Source organism: Aotus nancymaae, unplaced genomic scaffold (assembly GCF_030222135.1).
Source record: "Aotus nancymaae isolate 86718 unplaced genomic scaffold, 86718_ANA_hifiasm-v0.15.2.pri h1tg000072l, whole genome shotgun sequence".
Classification (NCBI taxonomy): domain Eukaryota; kingdom Metazoa; phylum Chordata; class Mammalia; order Primates; family Aotidae; genus Aotus; species Aotus nancymaae.
In genome coordinates, this window is record NW_026988487.1 from 14,121,430 (window position 1) to 14,138,112 (window position 16,683).

The 16,683-nt window shown below is 46.2% G+C and overlaps 2 protein-coding genes and 1 long non-coding RNA gene across 12 annotated transcripts in view; 1 reads left to right on the plus strand and 2 right to left on the minus strand.

Annotated features, from left to right (window-relative positions):
* Window positions 1–189: 189 nt before the first annotated feature.
* LOC110568047 (uncharacterized) lies at window positions 190–15,169 on the plus strand. The gene is made up of 2 exons (XR_002478370.2): window positions 190–465; window positions 14,080–15,169. It is a non-coding gene; the product is annotated as an uncharacterized LOC110568047 (long non-coding RNA).
* RSKR (ribosomal protein S6 kinase related) lies at window positions 5,597–12,147 on the minus strand. 9 transcript variants are annotated; one of them, XM_012449368.3, is made up of 12 exons: window positions 11,908–12,147; window positions 11,271–11,311; window positions 11,083–11,178; window positions 10,909–10,977; window positions 10,452–10,521; window positions 10,095–10,199; window positions 9,877–9,917; window positions 9,599–9,626; window positions 9,397–9,486; window positions 9,223–9,311; window positions 8,979–9,089; window positions 5,597–8,535 (listed from the first exon to the last, which is right to left on the minus strand). In XM_012449368.3, exons 1-12 carry the CDS (start codon window positions 12,086–12,088, stop codon window positions 8,314–8,316), a joined length of 1,143 nt encoding a protein of 380 aa, XP_012304791.2. In that variant the 5' UTR covers window positions 12,089–12,147; the 3' UTR covers window positions 5,597–8,313. The 9 variants fall into 9 exon arrangements, with proteins under 9 accessions (XP_012304791.2, XP_012304792.2, XP_012304786.2 ...); XM_012449369.3 differs by having other exon boundaries at window positions 11,271–11,396; window positions 11,908–12,055; XM_012449363.3 differs by having other exon boundaries at window positions 11,271–11,513; window positions 11,908–12,055.
* BLTP2 (bridge-like lipid transfer protein family member 2) overlaps window positions 12,249–16,683 on the minus strand; it is a 31,361-nt gene continuing 26,926 nt past the window's right edge. For both annotated transcript variants that reach the window (XM_021669790.2, XM_021669789.2), the window contains exons 33-39: window positions 15,024–15,110; window positions 14,680–14,790; window positions 14,409–14,544; window positions 14,170–14,300; window positions 13,891–13,992; window positions 13,465–13,599; window positions 12,249–13,054 (exon numbers count right to left, since the gene is read on the minus strand). In XM_021669790.2, the coding sequence (XP_021525465.1) occupies window positions 12,872–13,054; window positions 13,465–13,599; window positions 13,891–13,992; window positions 14,170–14,300; window positions 14,409–14,544; window positions 14,680–14,790; window positions 15,024–15,110 (885 nt within the window). In that variant the 3' untranslated portion in view covers window positions 12,249–12,871. The remainder of the gene's footprint in view (window positions 13,055–13,464; window positions 13,600–13,890; window positions 13,993–14,169; window positions 14,301–14,408; window positions 14,545–14,679; window positions 14,791–15,023; window positions 15,111–16,683) is intronic.

Genomic DNA, 16,683 nt, shown 5'->3' on the forward strand with positions numbered 1-16,683 from the left:
TCCCCTCCCGCCGCAGCCTTGACAGGAAAGAGCCGGCCAGGGTGTCTAGTAGCCGAAGCCGGTCCGAGGCTTGGTGGGACCACGTCCAGAACGGCCTGGGCTGTAATGGTCTGGAAAAGCCTCCAGAGTTTCTGGGCTTTTCCTGGGACTTGCTCAGGCCGGCTATCAGTTAACTGGGATAACCGCCTACGTGTATTGAACATTGAGTGTGTGCCTGGCGCAGTGCCGAATGCCGTGTAGTAGCTCACTTAATCCGCATAAGGACCTTCGTAATGAGAAGTACTATAAATATCCCCATTTGAGACAGCAGGGAGCTGAGTCAGAGAGAGCGTGTGTAATTTGCCCAGCGTCCCACAGATAGTAAATGGCAGAGCCAAGCTCCCTCCCTGCCCCGCCAGCGCCTGCCTTCCGCCGTCTTGGATCTCCTGTGCTCGGGAAACCTGTTGAAGGTAGGACAGCTGAATGGTAAGTATTCAGAGTGAGCCATTTACGATGGTGTGTGTTCCTTTGCACACTCACGGCGCCCTATTTACACTCTGCAAGTCTTAATACATTGGGGGAAAGCAACAATCCAAAGAGGAAAGAACTATCATGTTATAAACTGAAACGTCCCCAGGGACGGGCTCCTCTAAGTACTGTGTCATCCAATACGTAAGCCCTAACCATAGTGGCTTTTGAGCACTTAAAATGTGACTAGTCCCAGTGGGAATGTGCTATAAAGATAAAACACTGTATGTGGGGATCGCTCCAGCGTAAGAGACCCCTAAGTGTCTCCGCCATAATGGAGCAGACACATTTCTCCCCGCTGGAGGCAGTCGAGCTAAGGGGAAGAAAGAATTCAAAGAAGCTTGAGTTTGCAGAAGTTTATCTCTGGTCCACTGACCTAAGGGCTGGGTGAAGGCTGTGTGGTTTTACTAGGCTTGAAGTACCTGCTCTGGGCTAGTTTTATGACTTTGTTTACCCTCTATTGATGGGTCCCGTGCTTATTCCTGTGACTGCTATTTGCAAAGATAATAGGTCTATCACCTCTCTGGTGCCTTGCATAGATCATTAACATTTTAACTATAGGTTTCCCCACCCTGATAATGAGACCCACCTGCATGACTTGATTGTACCCGATTGTGTGTTTTCAGCTGCCTAAGCTTGTAGCCCGATGGCTTTCTCTTCCCTTTCATAAGATAATGGCATCTGTTCTGGTAAATGAGATGGGACAAAGAATGCTCATGTAAATGAGGTGGGGCAAAGAATGTTCCTGTAAATGAGGTAGGACAAAGATATATACTAACTATGTGCACAATAAAGTTGCTGTTTTAGGCATTGCTAAATTGGGCAATTGCCTAGCCAGCCCTCCAGACCCCAGCTCTTTCTGTCTCTCTTTTCTTTCGCGCACTCTCTCTTCCAGGTATTGGGACCCTCTTGCACATCAAGAGACCCCGGCAGACGTGCCGTTCTCACAGACCCCAACAACTGTACACACTGGATTTCAAACACGTCATATGAAAGAAAGAATGCAAAATATAGCCGGGTGCAGTGGCTCATGCCTGAAATCCCAGCACGGGGGAGGCAGAGGCAGGAGGATGCTTTTGAGCCCAGGAGTTCGAGACCTCCCTAGGCAATATAGTGAGACCTTATCTACAAATACAAACAAACAGAAAATTTTAGGCTGGGCATGGTGGCTCACGCCTATAATCCCACACTTTGGGAGGCTGGCAGATCACCTGAGGTCAGGAGTTAAGAGACCAGCCTGGCCAACATGACGAACCCCTGTTTCTACTAAAAATACAAAAATTAGCTCAGTGTGGTGGGTGCCTGTAATCCCAGCTACTAGGGAGGCTGAGGCAGGGAAAATCGCTTGAACCCAGGAGGCAGAGGTTGCAGTGAGCTGTGATCTTGCGACTACATTCCAGCCTGGGTCACAGAGCTAGACTCTGTCTCAAAAAAAAAAAATTTTTTTTTAAGCCTGCAGTAGTGGCACACGCCTATAATCCCAGCTTGGGACTATCGCTTCAGCCTAGTTCAAGGCTGCTGAGCTATGTTCATCCCACTGCACTCTAGCCTGGGCAACAAAGCAAGACCCTGTCTCAAAAAAAAAAAAAATACTGTTTACACGGGGCGCGGTGGCTCACGCCCATAATCCTAGCACTTTGGGTGGTCAAGGCAGGTGGATCACCTGAGGTCGAGAGTTCAAGACCAGCCTGACCAACATGGAGAAACCCGGTTCTACTGAAAATACAAAATTAGCCGGGCATGGTGGTGCATGTCTGTAATCCCAGCTACTTGGGAAGCTGAAGCAGGAAAATTGCTTGCAACCAGGAGGCAGAGGTTGCAGTGAGCCAAGATCTCACCATTGCACTTCAGCCTGGGCAACAAGAGCAAAACTCCATCTCAAAAAATAAATAAATACTGTTTACATATTGAAATGATATGTTCACGATATTGGGTTAAATAAAATACATTAAAATTAATTTTTTTACTTTTGAGAAAGGGTCTTGCTTCATCACCCAGGCAGGAGTGCAGTGGCGCCACGATGGCTCCATGCAGCCTTGAACTCCTAGGCTCAAGCAATCCTTCTGCTGGGACTACAGGTGTGCCATCACACGTGGCTAATTTTTTTATAAAGACAGTCTCTTGGCGTATTGCCCAGGCTGGTATTAAATTCCTAGGCTCAAGTGATTCTCCCACCTTAGCCTCCCAAAGTGCTGGGAGTACAGTCATGAGCCATCACACCCAGCCTTTTAAAACTTTTTAAATCTAATATATAAATGTGTGTGTGTGTGTGTGTATATATATATTTTTTTTTTTTTGAGACGGAGTTTCGCTCTTGTCACCCAGGCTGGAGTGCAATGGCGCAATCTCGGCTCACCGCAACCTCCGCCTCCTGGGTTCAATCAATTCTCCTGCCTCAGCCTCCCGAGTAGCTGGAACTACAGGCGCATGCCACCATGCCCAGCTAATTTTTTGTATTTTTAATAGAGACGGGTTTTCACCATGTTGACCAGGATGGTCTCAATCTCTTGACCTCGTGATCCGCCCGCCTCGGCCTCCCAAAGTGCTGGGATTATAGGCGTGAGCCACTGCACCTGGCCTATATATTTTTAAATAGGGTCTGGCTCTGTTGCCCAGACTGGAGTACACTGGCATGATCTCAGCCCACTGCAACCTCTGCCTCCCAGGCCCAGGTGATTCTTGTGCCTCAGCCTCCTGAGTAGCTGGGATTTACAGGCCCACACCACCATGCCCGGCTAATTTTTGTACTTTTAGTAGAAACAGGATTTCACCTCATCAGTTAGCCAGGCTGGTCTCCAACTTTGGTGTCAAGTGATCCTCCTGCCTTGGCCTCCCAAAGTGCTGAGATTACAAGCATGAACCACCATACCCTGCCTAAGGAAAAAAAAAATTTTTTTTTTTGAGATGGAGTCTCACTGTCACCCAGGCTGGACTGCAATGGCATGGTCTCGGCTAACTGCAACATCTGCCTCCGGAGTTCAAGCAATTCTCCCACCTCAGCCTCCCGAGTAGCTGGGACTACAGGTGCATGCCACCACACCCAGCTAATGTTTGTATTTTCAGTAGAGACGGGGTTTCACTGTGTTGGCCAGGCTGGTCTTGAACTCCTTACCTCATGATCTGCCCACCTTGGCCTCCCAAAGTGCTGGGATTATAGGCATGAGCTACTGTGCCCAGCTGGAATTTTTTTCTTTTTTTTGTGGGTATATTTTATATATATATATATATAAAAATTAAGTGAATTTCATGTGAATAAGTAAAAGGTTTAAGTCAGTGATTCTGAATGGAGGTGGAAGGACTAGGAGAGAATGCCTTCCAGAGATAATCACATCAGAATTGGAGGAAAGCAGCAGCAGTGCTTTTTTTTTTTTTTTTTTTGAGACAGAGTTTCACTTTTGTTGCCCAGGTTGGAGTGCAACCGATCTCGGCTCACCACAACCTCCACCTCCTGGGTTCAAGTGATTCTCCTGCCTCAGCCTCCCAAGTAGCTGGGACTACAGGCGCCTGCCACCACACCCAGCTAATTTTTTTATTTTTAGTAGAGATGGGGTTTTCACTACATTGGCCAGGCTGGTCTTGAACTCCTGACCTCGTGATCCACCCACCTCGGCCTCCCAAAGTGCTGGTATTATAGGCGTGAGCCACTGCACCTGGCCTGGCAGTGCTTTTTAAAATTATACTAATTATACTTTCTGAAACTTTTTCTTTTCTTTCTTTCTCGCTCGCTCTGTCACCCAGACTGGAGTCCAGCAGCCAAATCATATGATCATAACCTGAAGCTTCTGGGCTCAAGCAATCCTCCCACCTTAGTCTCCTGAGTAGCTCGGTGGTACAGGACCACCACACCTGGCTAATTTTTTAATATTTTTATAGAGATGAGGTCTCACTGTGTTGCCTAGGCTGGCCTGGAAGTCCTGGACTGAAGTGATCCTCCCACCTCAGCCTCCCAAAGCGCTGGGATTACAGGTGTGAAGCACCATGCTCAGCCAAAATTTTGATTTTCTGTCACACCCTCCACTGCACCCTGAGAATCACTGCTGTGGTAGACTACTAAAGAGTATGTTGAAAATGTTCTCATTTGGTAAGAAATAATTCAAACTACACTCACATGATTATGGTCTCTAAACTAGTATGACCTAGGAAAGAGATTTTAGTTACATTATGTTTAACCATTTCTTAAGGACCTTAACCCACTGTGCTGCTGTGATCACAAAAGCCATATAATGTTGGGTGACCCGAACATTAATTAACACGGTATTATTAAAATCCTCTGCATCTGCCTTTTGAAAAAGCATCACAGGGCTGGGAGCATTGGCTCACGCCTGTAATCCCACCACTTTGGGAGGCCAAGGCAGGTGGATCACCTGAGGTCAGGATTTGAGACCAGCCTGGTCAACATGGTGACACCCCATCTCTATTAAAAATACAAAAATTGGCCAGGCGTGATGGCAGGCACCTGTAATCCCAGCAACTTGGGAGGCTGAGGCAGGAGAGTCACTTGAACCCAGGATGCAGAGGTTGCAGTGAGCTGAGATCGCACCATTGCACTCTAGTCTGGGTGACAAGGTGAAACTCAGTCTCAAAAAGAAAAAGCATCACAGGTCAGGCACAGTGACTGACACCTACAATCCTAGCGCTTTGAGAGGCCAAGGCAGGCGGATCACTGAAGCCCAGTAGTTCAAGACCACCTTGGGCAACATGGCGAATTTCCATCTCTTAAAGAAAAGGAACAGGGAAGGGGAAGGGGAAAGAAAAGAAACTATATGTCTTATTTATTTATGTAAATAAATTTCAGCATCACAGAAATCCCAACCCATCCCCCATAGTTAAGAACCAGTGATTATTTCACCTTCATTTTACACACCAGGAAACTAAGATCCAGAGAGGTTAAAATAACTTATTAAAGATAATTAGATAGTTATTAATGGATTCAGGCATCAGGTCTCCTAAATTCCAATCGAATGCTCTTAACTACTACTATTTTAGAAACCATTAATTCCTATTTTTAGTGTTCAGAGTTTTTATCCAGTGTGCAGTTCTGGTCATTACAACTTTAAAAAAGTTATGCAAGTGTCTAAAGAGAAACATATGAGATAAAAGGATATTATCGTATTTATTTATATCCCAACCTTATTACAAAAAGGCTTACAAAGATGCAGATATTATAGTAATATAAAAGGATTAAAACTTAGAAAAATGAGAATAAGGAAAAGAAAGGTAGAAAAGACAGAACTAAGAACATGAACTAGCATAGAAAATATATAAACATTTGCTGAAGGTAGGCCACAAATTGGGCTCTAAATGGTCTAGTATCAGTACAAACAGAAAAATACAATCAGCTGGATATTTAGTGTCTTTAAGGTAAAAACAAACAACATAACTGGGTCTAGAGAAAATTTCTCCTATGCATTCTTAAATAGAACATTATGAACTGTTATGATAAACACCCTGTACAGTATCCATAGCAATTACAGTATCCATAGCAATTTATTTTATTTAATTTTTTTCCTGAGACAGGATCTCACTCTGTTGCTCAGGGTGGATGCAGTGGCACAATCTTGACTCATTGCAACTGCTGCCTTCTGGTTTCAAGCAGTTCTTCTCCCTCAGCCTCCTGAGTGGCTGGGACTACAGCATGCGTAACCATGACTGGCTAATTTTTGTATTTTTTTGTTAGAGATGGGGTTTCACCATGTTGGCCAGGCTGGTCTCAAACCCCTGACCTCAGGGTATCTGCTGCCTCAGCCTCCCAAAGTGCTGGGATTACATGTGTGAGCCACCACACCCAGCCAGCAACTAAATTTCATAGAGATTTTCATATGGATTACCAAAGTGCAATCCAGAAAAAGCAATTCTGCAGAGGCCAATAAAATGCCAGCTGTACATGGGAAAATCTGGCTTAATCTAGAGACAGAATTAATAAATAGAACTACAGAGTACTGTCCAGACTCTCTTTGGTCCAGAGAGATTGGATATAACTGAGTAATATGGTCTAGATGAAAACTTACTTTCCCCTCAAGTTTCAGGACCAAAATGAAAATTTTGAGAAGTTAATGTAAGAAAAATAAAGTCACAAAGGCCAAAACTAAACAAATTTAAGATCCAGATGCTTTTCCTTATTAAAGGAAAAGGTTATTGAGATATATGGCACAGTCTCAGCTCACTGCAACCTTGGCCTCCTGGCTTGAAGCGATTCACCTGCCTGAGCCTCCCAAGTAGCTGGGATTACACATGTGCGACACTACATCCAGCTAATTTTTGTATTTTTTAGTAGAGACAAGGTTTTACCATGTTGGTCAAGCTGGTCTCGAACTCCTGACCTGAACTGATCTGCCCACCTCAGCCTCCTCCTAAATCTTCAGGTTGCTGAATGACTCTTAATTTCTTGGTTTGCCCATCAGAAATGAAATCCTGGGCTGACTAGGAGAAATTATCAGTTTAATAATCTTATGCTTTTCAAAAGAGGTTTTATTTTGGATAACTGTTCTAATTATAGACCTAGAGACGACATTTAACCCACCATATTTCAGTTTATATTTTCTTCTTCACTAGATTATTTGATTCACCTTTCAATTTTCAAAAAGTAGATTTATTTCAGACTAGCCTCAAGCGCCCAGACCATTTTTTTTTTTTTTTTTTTTTTTTTTTGAGACAGAGCCTTGCTCTGTCACCCAGGCTGGAGTGCAATGGCACGATCTCGGCTTACTGCAACCTCCGCCTCCCAGGTTCAAGCAATTCTCCTGCCTCAGCCTCCCAAGTAACTGGGTATACAGGCATGTGCCACTACACCTGGCTAATTTTTTGTATTTTTAGTAGAGATGGGGTTCCACCATGTTAGCCAGGATGGTCTCAATCTCCTGACCTCGTGATCCACCGCCTTGGCCTCCCAAAATGCTGGGATTACAGGCACGAGCCACTGTGCCTGACCCAGATTATATTTTTTAACTGCATATTTAGGGGTTGAAATGCCAGCTTTTGAGACTTTTGAAAAATTCACAGGCTGGGTATGGTGGCTCACAACTGTGAAGTTTGCAGTGAGCCGAGATCGCACCACTGCACTCCAACCTGGGTGACAGAGTGAGACCCTATTTCAAAAAAAAAGGCCAGGCGCAGTGGCTCACACCTGTAATCCCAGCACTTTGGGAGGCCAAGGCAGACGGATCACTTGAGGTCAGGAGTTCAAGACCAGCTTGGCCAACATACTGAAACTGTCTCTACTAAAAAATACAAAAATTAGCTGGGTGTGGTGGCACACACCTGCACTCCCAGCTACTCTGGAGGCTGAGGCATCAAAATCATTTGAACCCAGGAGGCAGAGGTTGCAGTGAGCCGAGATCACACCACTGCACTCCCGCCTGGTCAACAGAGTGAGACTCTATCTCAAAAAAACAAAAAAATTCATATTGCTTCTGACAAGCCTATTAAACACATCAATAGCACCCTGGGAGCCCATGAAGTATTATTATTGCTCAAGAAAGGAAACATGGCAGAGAAACAAGTGGAAGCAGCTCTGGCTGACAGCCTAAGGGTAGGAGCACTGGAGAAGTAAAGAAAAGGAAAAGGTCACCACCCTGATCTGAGATTGTTGAATTGAGAGGTAGGCTGTATGATGGGGAAAGAATAGGGCCAGCTTGGCTGCCAATAGCAGAATGTCCAAGGTTGGAACTCTAGTCTAAAGCCTAGGAGAACAGAACGGTGAGAGATTACAAAATAAAAACAAGCTGGATTATCAAGGTGGTCATACTGAGTCTACAGGGATAGAGATCTTCAGGCTCCCAGCCAGGCTCCAATTTACAGTAGAGAGGCTCAAGCAGGGATGGGGTAGAACAGGAAGGACTCCAGATCACAGTCGAAGTCATCGAAGGGCATGGTCTCCGCTGAACTGGGCAGGGTAGCTTGTGTCTCCATGACAAAGTTCACTGGGTGCTTCTGTAGGAGCTCTGGGTCAAAGGCCACACCCCTAAAGAAAGGGTGGACCTGGAAGTGATGCAGATAACGTAGACGATAGAGGGGGTTCTGGCATAAGAGCTGAAGGGAAATAGAGCGTGATAGATGAGTGACTAGGGCAGGGAAGGCCTGAACAGAAAGGATGGAAAAGGAGAAAGCAGTTCATGGAGCTGTGGAGGGTAGAAATAACCCTAAAGAGTAGATGATTTGTGAAAGAGGGAGAAACAGAGGCTAATTTGGGGCAAAGGTGGGAATAATGGAGCTGTACTTGTGAGTGGTTAGATGGTAAGAGTGTACAGTGCTCCACTCTCTCAGAAGGGACCTCTCTGTTCTGGATGGGGAGATTTGGGGGACCAGGAACTCAGGAATGTGACTCAGCACAGCTTAGATGGGAAGTAGTTAGGTAGTTAAGTTGAAGCACCCCCCTCTAAAAAATTGAGCAGAATGGGGAAACATCACTTTAATGAAGGCAGGAGAGCATGAATGGTTTGGTAGCCAAGAAGGAAAGTAGTGCTCACCCTTACCTCATGGAGCAGGAGTGAGAGGCCCTGGTTAAGAGAAGCTGGGATCTCATAGTCACTGTGGGTCACGCTCGCCAACATGGCCACATGATCTCTCTCTGCAGCCACTGGAAACTGAGTTAAGAGGTAGGGAGTAGGGGTAGGGGTTCATTCCTTAGTAGGAATAAGGCAAGATTTCTTAAGGTCTTCCTTCTTCCCACCACAAGGCACAGCTCTTCTCTGCCCAAAACTACTACTATTCTCTCACCTTTCCAGTTGCCAGAGAGAAAAGCAAGACACCCAGTGACCACCAATCAGCAGCATGGTTGTAAGGTTCTCCACTTAGGACCTCTGGGGCTACAGATTTCAAAGATACTCGTCACTGACATCCTTTAGCTATCCTCCTGCCCAGTGCTTACCCATCAGCTTTAACCTCTCTCACCCATGTACTGAAGAGTGCCACAGATAGTGTAGGCTCGAGCTCCCTGGGGCAGGTGGCGGGACAGACCAAAGTCTGTCAGTTTCAGATGGCCTATGAAAGAAGGTAAGGCAACCGTACCACTGTTCCACCCCTTATCAGCCATGATTTATTCCCAAACCAAAGCACCTCTCATCCTGGGGCTAGGGAAGAAAAAAAGACTTACCTCGTTCATCTAGAAGAATATTCTCCATCTGAAAGATCACAGGTGAAAAATTATTCTTCCTCTTCCTTTCAACTCTTTTGTCGTGTATACACCCCAGGTGAAGGTGATGCCCTATTCAACACTCAAATCTATATCCAGAAAGCTCTTGCCCAAATCCTTGGCACCCATAGGGGCCCCAAGGTCTACTGTTCTCAGCTCCCCCACTGATTTCTTGGACTTGTTGGAACTTCTTACTGAGACTCTTTCTCAGACAAAGGGAAAAAAGCACTTAACTCTACCTTCACATCTCGATGCATAATGCCCAAGTCATGGAGATAACCTGTGGATAGCAAGCATGGGGCGTGCTGCAGCATTTCTGTCCTTTCCTGTTTCCCTAGTAGCCCTCACCCCATCCTTATCCTATTCTTTGACCTCCAGAATTAATATTAATTCTTTACTCTCCTTCTTCCCAATGTATATCTTCCCTCCCCATTTCCTTTATCACTATTTCACTTACACAGCACCAGGACCAACTCGGCAGCAAAGAGTTGGATGGAATCCTCAGGAAAGCAGCCAACAGCCGACCAAAGGGAGTACAGATCTGTGCTGCAGTAGCTACACACTGCAAAGCCAGTGTGGAGCTACATACATTGCCAGAAATCTAGGCAGTGTTTGGGAGCTGCAATGCCTGGGCTCAAGGCATTGTAGGCCTCCTGCCCAAACTGATACCACCTGCTGTTCCCCCTCCCTTTGGGACAGAGAGGTGTCATAAGAAGGGGGACAGAACAAAGGCAGAACAAACCAAAGAGGTAATCTCAGGTGGGGAGTATGGTACAAGGACCCTGGGGGATGAGGAGAGAGTCCAGTCACTCACTAATGAAAAGGTGCCGTTTTCCCTGCCAGCTGTCCCCTAAGCTGTGTACAAAAGGATGGTTGATCTGTCGCTAGGGACAAAGAAAACAGGAAGTTAGGGAGGAACAGGGTCACTGAGAATAAAGGCAGCCAAGAAATCATTACCTAGATGTGCAGAGGGAGAACTGCTGCATCACTTTTCAGTTCAGAGGAACTTAGTAATTGGGACTGACTGCCTGCCTGGTAATCCTGGAACCAGCAAATACTAAGGAATATACTGGGACATGAATTAAGAGATTTCCTTGGTAGGACATGGAAAAACTGTTGATAGCTGATAGCTACTTTTCCCAGGACCTACTTTAGTTTTAAACTAGGTTGAAGCAGATGGAGGAGGCAGAACCAGGAAAAGAAGGTGGGCAAGAAAGGTACTTTCCCTACCAATGGCCTCTTTCCACAATCCTTTATGACTCAGTGCATACCTGGATGCTAACCTCCTCTTTGCACTGCCTCACGGTGTCCCTCTGTAGCACCTTTACCTTGGGCACCACCTATAGGAGAGTAGTGATGACTCATAGAGAATAGAGCTATTGAATTGTTTATTCCTCCCAACCTCTCTGGAATCCACATTGGAAACAGACTAGAGATTGTGGTACCTGAGCCCCTACCTTCACTGCAAATACAGCTTTCTGGGTGCAGTCTACCACCTTGAGGACAGTTCCAAAGGAGCCTTTAGCCACAAGGCCTAAAATCTGTAGAGAAATGGAGAACAGGGCAATTGAGATTGGTCATTTCTAATTTCTCCCAAAGACTGAGACCCCACTCAGGGATTCCACTGACTTACCTTCAGCTGCTGCTGCTCCCTAATGGGCCTAACAGGAAACTCTGGTAGAAAGAGGTTGATGAACTGAGGCACTGGCCACTCAGGCACAGGCTTCTCTACCAGCAGTGAGGCTGGCCTTAGGGACTCCTGGAGCAGACAGTGATGCCCCTGTAGTTCCCACAGTTCCAGATCTGACCTGATGGTTCCCATAACTGACCAGAGGCTCTTCCAGCCTCGGGCCCAGGGACCTCGGATATGGCCACCCTGCTGAGAACCAAGGGAGCCACTCTAAACTTTCTGCTCCTGAGGCATAGCTGGTTCCACCCATCTTACTAGGCACTCCCTCCCCTTACGTCTCCACCCCTAGAGGTACATTTTCCAACATGAGGGAAAATTCCTGTCACCCTTGCTTTATGCTAAGCCCTGGATTTTATGGACACAATTCAAATCCTCTAGGAAAATAATTGTTGGACATTTTCACCACAATGCATTATTAACACAGCCTGAACCTTAGTATTGAGCTGTGATGCTTTCATAGCCTCCCTGCCCCACACCCACATCCAGTAATCACTGCCATGCTCCTAACCAAAAACCCCAGGCCTCAAGCCCATGTCTCCCTCTCCTCCCCTCAGAAGGCTACCAGAGCCCCATAGCCTACCTTGTGAGAAGCAGCCACCCGGGTGTGTTGCCCCTGCCGACAGCTCACTGCTCCCATCCCCAGCCTCTGCCTCCTCTCTCCTTCTGCTAAATCTGCTGTCCCAGTTACATAAGCAATTCCTCTCCCTGATGCTGCATGACACAAGCCCCGCCTCTTCCAGTGTGCAGAAACCCATCAGCATGGGGGCAGAGTCACACTAGGACTAGAAATTTCTGTGATACAGCTTCAGGGCAGAGGAGGGAAGAGGCCACCCTCAGAGTGGCAGCTGCTGGATGTCTTGGGTTGACAACGGAGGGATACACAGACTGAACACATGCACTCAACACACAAAAAAACGAGCATCAAATTTAAAATATTTTTTTTTTCTCTTTAAATCTTTTTGCCATTCTCCAGGGCATATCTCAGGGGGAAAGGTGGGAGACCCATGGCCAGCCCTGGCTCCTATTGCCATCCTCCCAAGTGAACTTAGCACAGAGACTGGGGAGGGGTTGATTGCCCCCTCCCCCAGAACACTAATACCTCTTTCATACATGGCAGTGGAGTGAGGATCAGAGGATCAGCCCCCTCCCCTCAGTTTCCTGGCACAGAGGGAGGACAGTTACACTTAGAAATATATATAATATATATATATTTATATATGTCTATAAAAATGTATCACACTTGATCAGGACTATCCCCCCACCCTTTCACTTGACCCCAAGGGAATCGGGTCCTGCCCTGGGCCCATTCCCTGGGTCTTGCTCTCTTGTTGCCTCTCTGGCCCTGAGCCTGATCAGCGTGAGATGGAACTCAGCATTATTGTCCACCATGCCCTGCAGAGAATAGGCCAGCTGCTGAAGAGCAATGCCTATAGGCTCTGACACCAACAAATCCTGGTGGATAAAGGGAAGCCCCTCCCACTCCACAAGTCCCTGGAGCATGAGCCAGAGTCAGATCCTGTACTGCAGCCACTCAAATCACCAAATCATTTGCGCCTGCCAAAGATCGACTTCTTGCCAGGGTTCTTGTCGCCCACACTTAAACCAATGAGGAGCCGGGCTTTTTCCTCCTCTTCCTGCTGTTGCATGTTCAGGTCCAATTTAGTTTCTAGCTTTCCCCGGACCTCAGAGCCTGTTGCAGGCTTCAGCCTTAGCTTCTCTTTGATTACCTGGCAGATTGGAGGGGAGTAAAAGGAAAGGTAAACATTAGTGGGCAGGCAGAATAAATCAAAATGAACCAAGTCAACAAAGATTTATTGAACACATCCAAGGCACAATGTGGCAATGTGCATGATAAAATGGTCTCTGCTTTCAAGAAGCTTATAGTCTAATTATAACCCCTTCTAAACTTTAGCTCTCAGTTCTCTAAAATCAATGGTGATATATCAAACACTCAGTAAACACTGAATTTAATCATCTGAGTGAGGTCATGGAGAGGGCAAGCATAGAAGCCACTCATTTCATGCACCTGCCCCTTCCCAAGGATATTTGTTCACGTATTCTAAAACGAAATGTGCCTGAAAAGAGGATCTGCCTGCCAGCTCCATTAACCAAACAGCCATGAACCCTGACAGGATACCTGGGCAACCAGGGCTTTGCGGCTGTCCCTTTTGACAGCCATGGCAAAGTCTAGCCATGTCCATGTGTTGTTGTGGTACTCCAGACAGGGCAGCACCAGGTTAAGGTCACCCCAGTCCACACTGTTCTTCTCACCCTAAGAGGAGGGAGAGGAGAAAGAAAGAGAGGGAGAAAAATACATCAGCTGCCATTTTGAGTCCAAGCCAGCCACCTGAGTGCAAGTCCTACAATAATAACCTACAGAAACTGATTTCCCCTTACCTCAGCCTGGTAATGGTGCTGACTCGAGGGGAGCAGAGGAACAGCAGATTTATCACCCACAGCTCAGCATCACAAACAACCTGGCTGTCTCCCTGTCTAGAATCTCTGATGATCTTATCTGGTTCCCTTCCCACCCCGTTCTACAAAGTGCTCGAGAGGTGCAAACCTTGTAGCTGACACACAGTGGAACCTGTGGAATCTTTATGTAGATGAAGGAGTTGTTCATGGCAGCTCGCTCTTTCATCTTGTCAATATCATCCACAGGGTGCTAAGAAAGGCAGGCAAGGAGTGTGACCCCTGAATCCATCAGAAGAAACTCAGGACCCCAAACATCTCCCTCTTCTTTTATCCTTAGAGTGGACTCGAAACCAAAGAAATCCCAAGCCACGCCAAACAGGACCTCAGGACTCTCCCATTTTTCTGTCATCAGGGACATGTTTGGTACCTCTGGTGATTTGCGAAATGACCTTCTGACCCCAGAACTCCGAGTCAAACCCTGCGCCACACCCTTCCCAGGGCCCAGTGGTACTGCATCATCTGTTGCAATCAGCTGCCGAGGCTTCACCACTGGTATTCCTATGAAAAAGCAAGTGCATCAGTTGTCATCTATCCTCATTCTGAAGTCTCAGCTGTCTTTGAGGCTGCTACTCTATTCTTCTGGCACTCCATCATAAAAGTTCTCACCAGTAGTCACCAGTTTGGACTTATCCTCTTCATCACCAACTTCATCATCTTCCACACTTCGGCCAGGAAAGAAAAAGCCCATCATTCTATGGAAGAACTGGTGTGTCAGCTGGATGGTGAGAGGCACCACATTTACCTAAAGAAGAAAAAGATTCAAGAAGCAATTAAGTTCAGACACCATCATAAGTTTACCTACTCTTGATAGTGTGTAACACACAGCTGGCTTTTGAATGTCCTTTGTTCCCAGGTCCCTAAAGGACTGCTTACTAACCTCAAAATGCTCCTTAACAGAGATACCCCCAACAGGGGGCCGGACTTTGCTGAAGAGGCGGAGAGCTAGCTGTCGCCCAGACTGGCAGGAGCTCTGGGGCCGCAGTACTACCTGTAGGATACAGAGTAAATAACAGCCTGACCCAATGTCCTTCCTGCCATAAAGCAACCCATAAACCCTCTGCAGAATGAGAGGAGAAGCAATGGAATTGCTAAGCTGGGCAAGCTTTCACCCTCTCAGATCACCACATTGTTTTCCATAGTGGATTTATATTAAAGAGCCATTATAAATGCCCTGTGCTAAAAACATGCAAATGGACTAGGAATGGAGGAAAAAAGACTTGCCTTATAGACAGCATTGGGGAGGAGGTTGTTCATAGTGAACCAGCCCAACTCCAGAAGATGTTCTGCTGTGTCATCAGACTTATTCACCTATAAAGACAGATTTTGCCCCTTCCACTATAATAAACCTTTCTCAGAAGTCTACTAGACAATTGGTATATATCCAGTTTGTTTTCAGGCTCTACGTATGCCTAATCCCAACCTTGCTATCTTCTTCAAGCTCATACAATCAACACTCTTTAATCCACCATTTCTCATGGGTACCATTATGCAGGACACTAAATGCTGGTAGTACTATCTAGCCATAGTGACATTAAAAAATTGTCTAACTCATTTCCAAATGTCCCTTGTAGGAGAAAGTAATAAATAATATTCTCTTCTTCATGTCAATAGCAGGAAAGCTGAATGTCAGTATTAGAATATTCTATTCCGACCAGGCACGGTGGTTCACACCTGTAATCCCAGCACTTTGGGAAGCCAAGGTGGGCAGATCACGAGGTCAGGAATTCAAGACCAGCCTGACCAACATGGTAAAACCCCATCTCTACTACAAATACAAAAATTAGCTGGCTGTGGTGGCACACACCTGAATCCCAGCTACTCAGGAGGCTGAGGCAGAACAATCGCTTGAACCCAGAAGGCAGAGGGTGCAGTGAGCCGAGATTGTGCCACTGTACTCCAGCCTGGGTGACAGAGCAAGACTCCGTCTCAAAAAAAAAAAGAAAGAAAAAAAAAAGAAGATTCAATTCCAGGCTGGACACGAAATATTATTTGCCTCTGGGCCACATTTCTAGGGATAATATTACTCAATGAGAAAAGCATTTGATCAAACTCATCTGTATCATATCTTTTTTTTTTTAATTTGAGACAGGGTCTCATTCTATTGCCCAGGCTGATATTCAGTGGCACGATCTCAGCTCTGCAACATCCACTTCCTGGGTTTAAGCCATTCTCCTGCCTCAGCCTCCTGAGTAGCTGGGCTTACAGGCACACACCATCACACCCAGCTAACTTTTGTAAATTTTTTTTTTTGGAGATGGAGTCTAGTTCTGTCACCCAGAATAGAGTGCAGTGGTGGCACAATCTCAGCTCACTGCAACCTCCGTCTCCTGGGTTCAAGCGATTCTCTTGCCTTAGCCTCCCAAATAGCTAGGACCACAGATGTGTACCACCACGCGTGGCTAATTTTTATATTCTTAGTAGAGACAGGGTTTCAACATGTTGGCCAGGCTGGTCTTGAACTTCTGACCTCAGGTGATCCACCCACCTCAGTCTCCCAAAGTGTTGGGATTACAGGCGTGAGCCATCACGCCCAGCCTATCATATGTGTTTTTAATTATTTATTTTCTTTTGTAGACAGTGTCTCACTCTGTTTCCCAGGCTGGAGTGCAATGGTGTGATCATAGCTCACTGCAGGCTCGAATTCCTGGGCCTGCAATCCTCCTGCCTCAGCCTCCCAAGTAGCTGGGACCACAGGTGTGCACCATGATGCGCTAATTTTTTAATTTTTTGTTGAACTCTTGGTTTCAAGCAGTCCTCCCCTCTCAGCCTCCCAAAGTTATGGGATTAAAGGCATGAGCCACCACACCTGGCCTGTATCACTTTTTAAAAAATATTTTATTTCTTTGTTCATTCTTACTCTCCCCTATGGCATCAGAGCTAT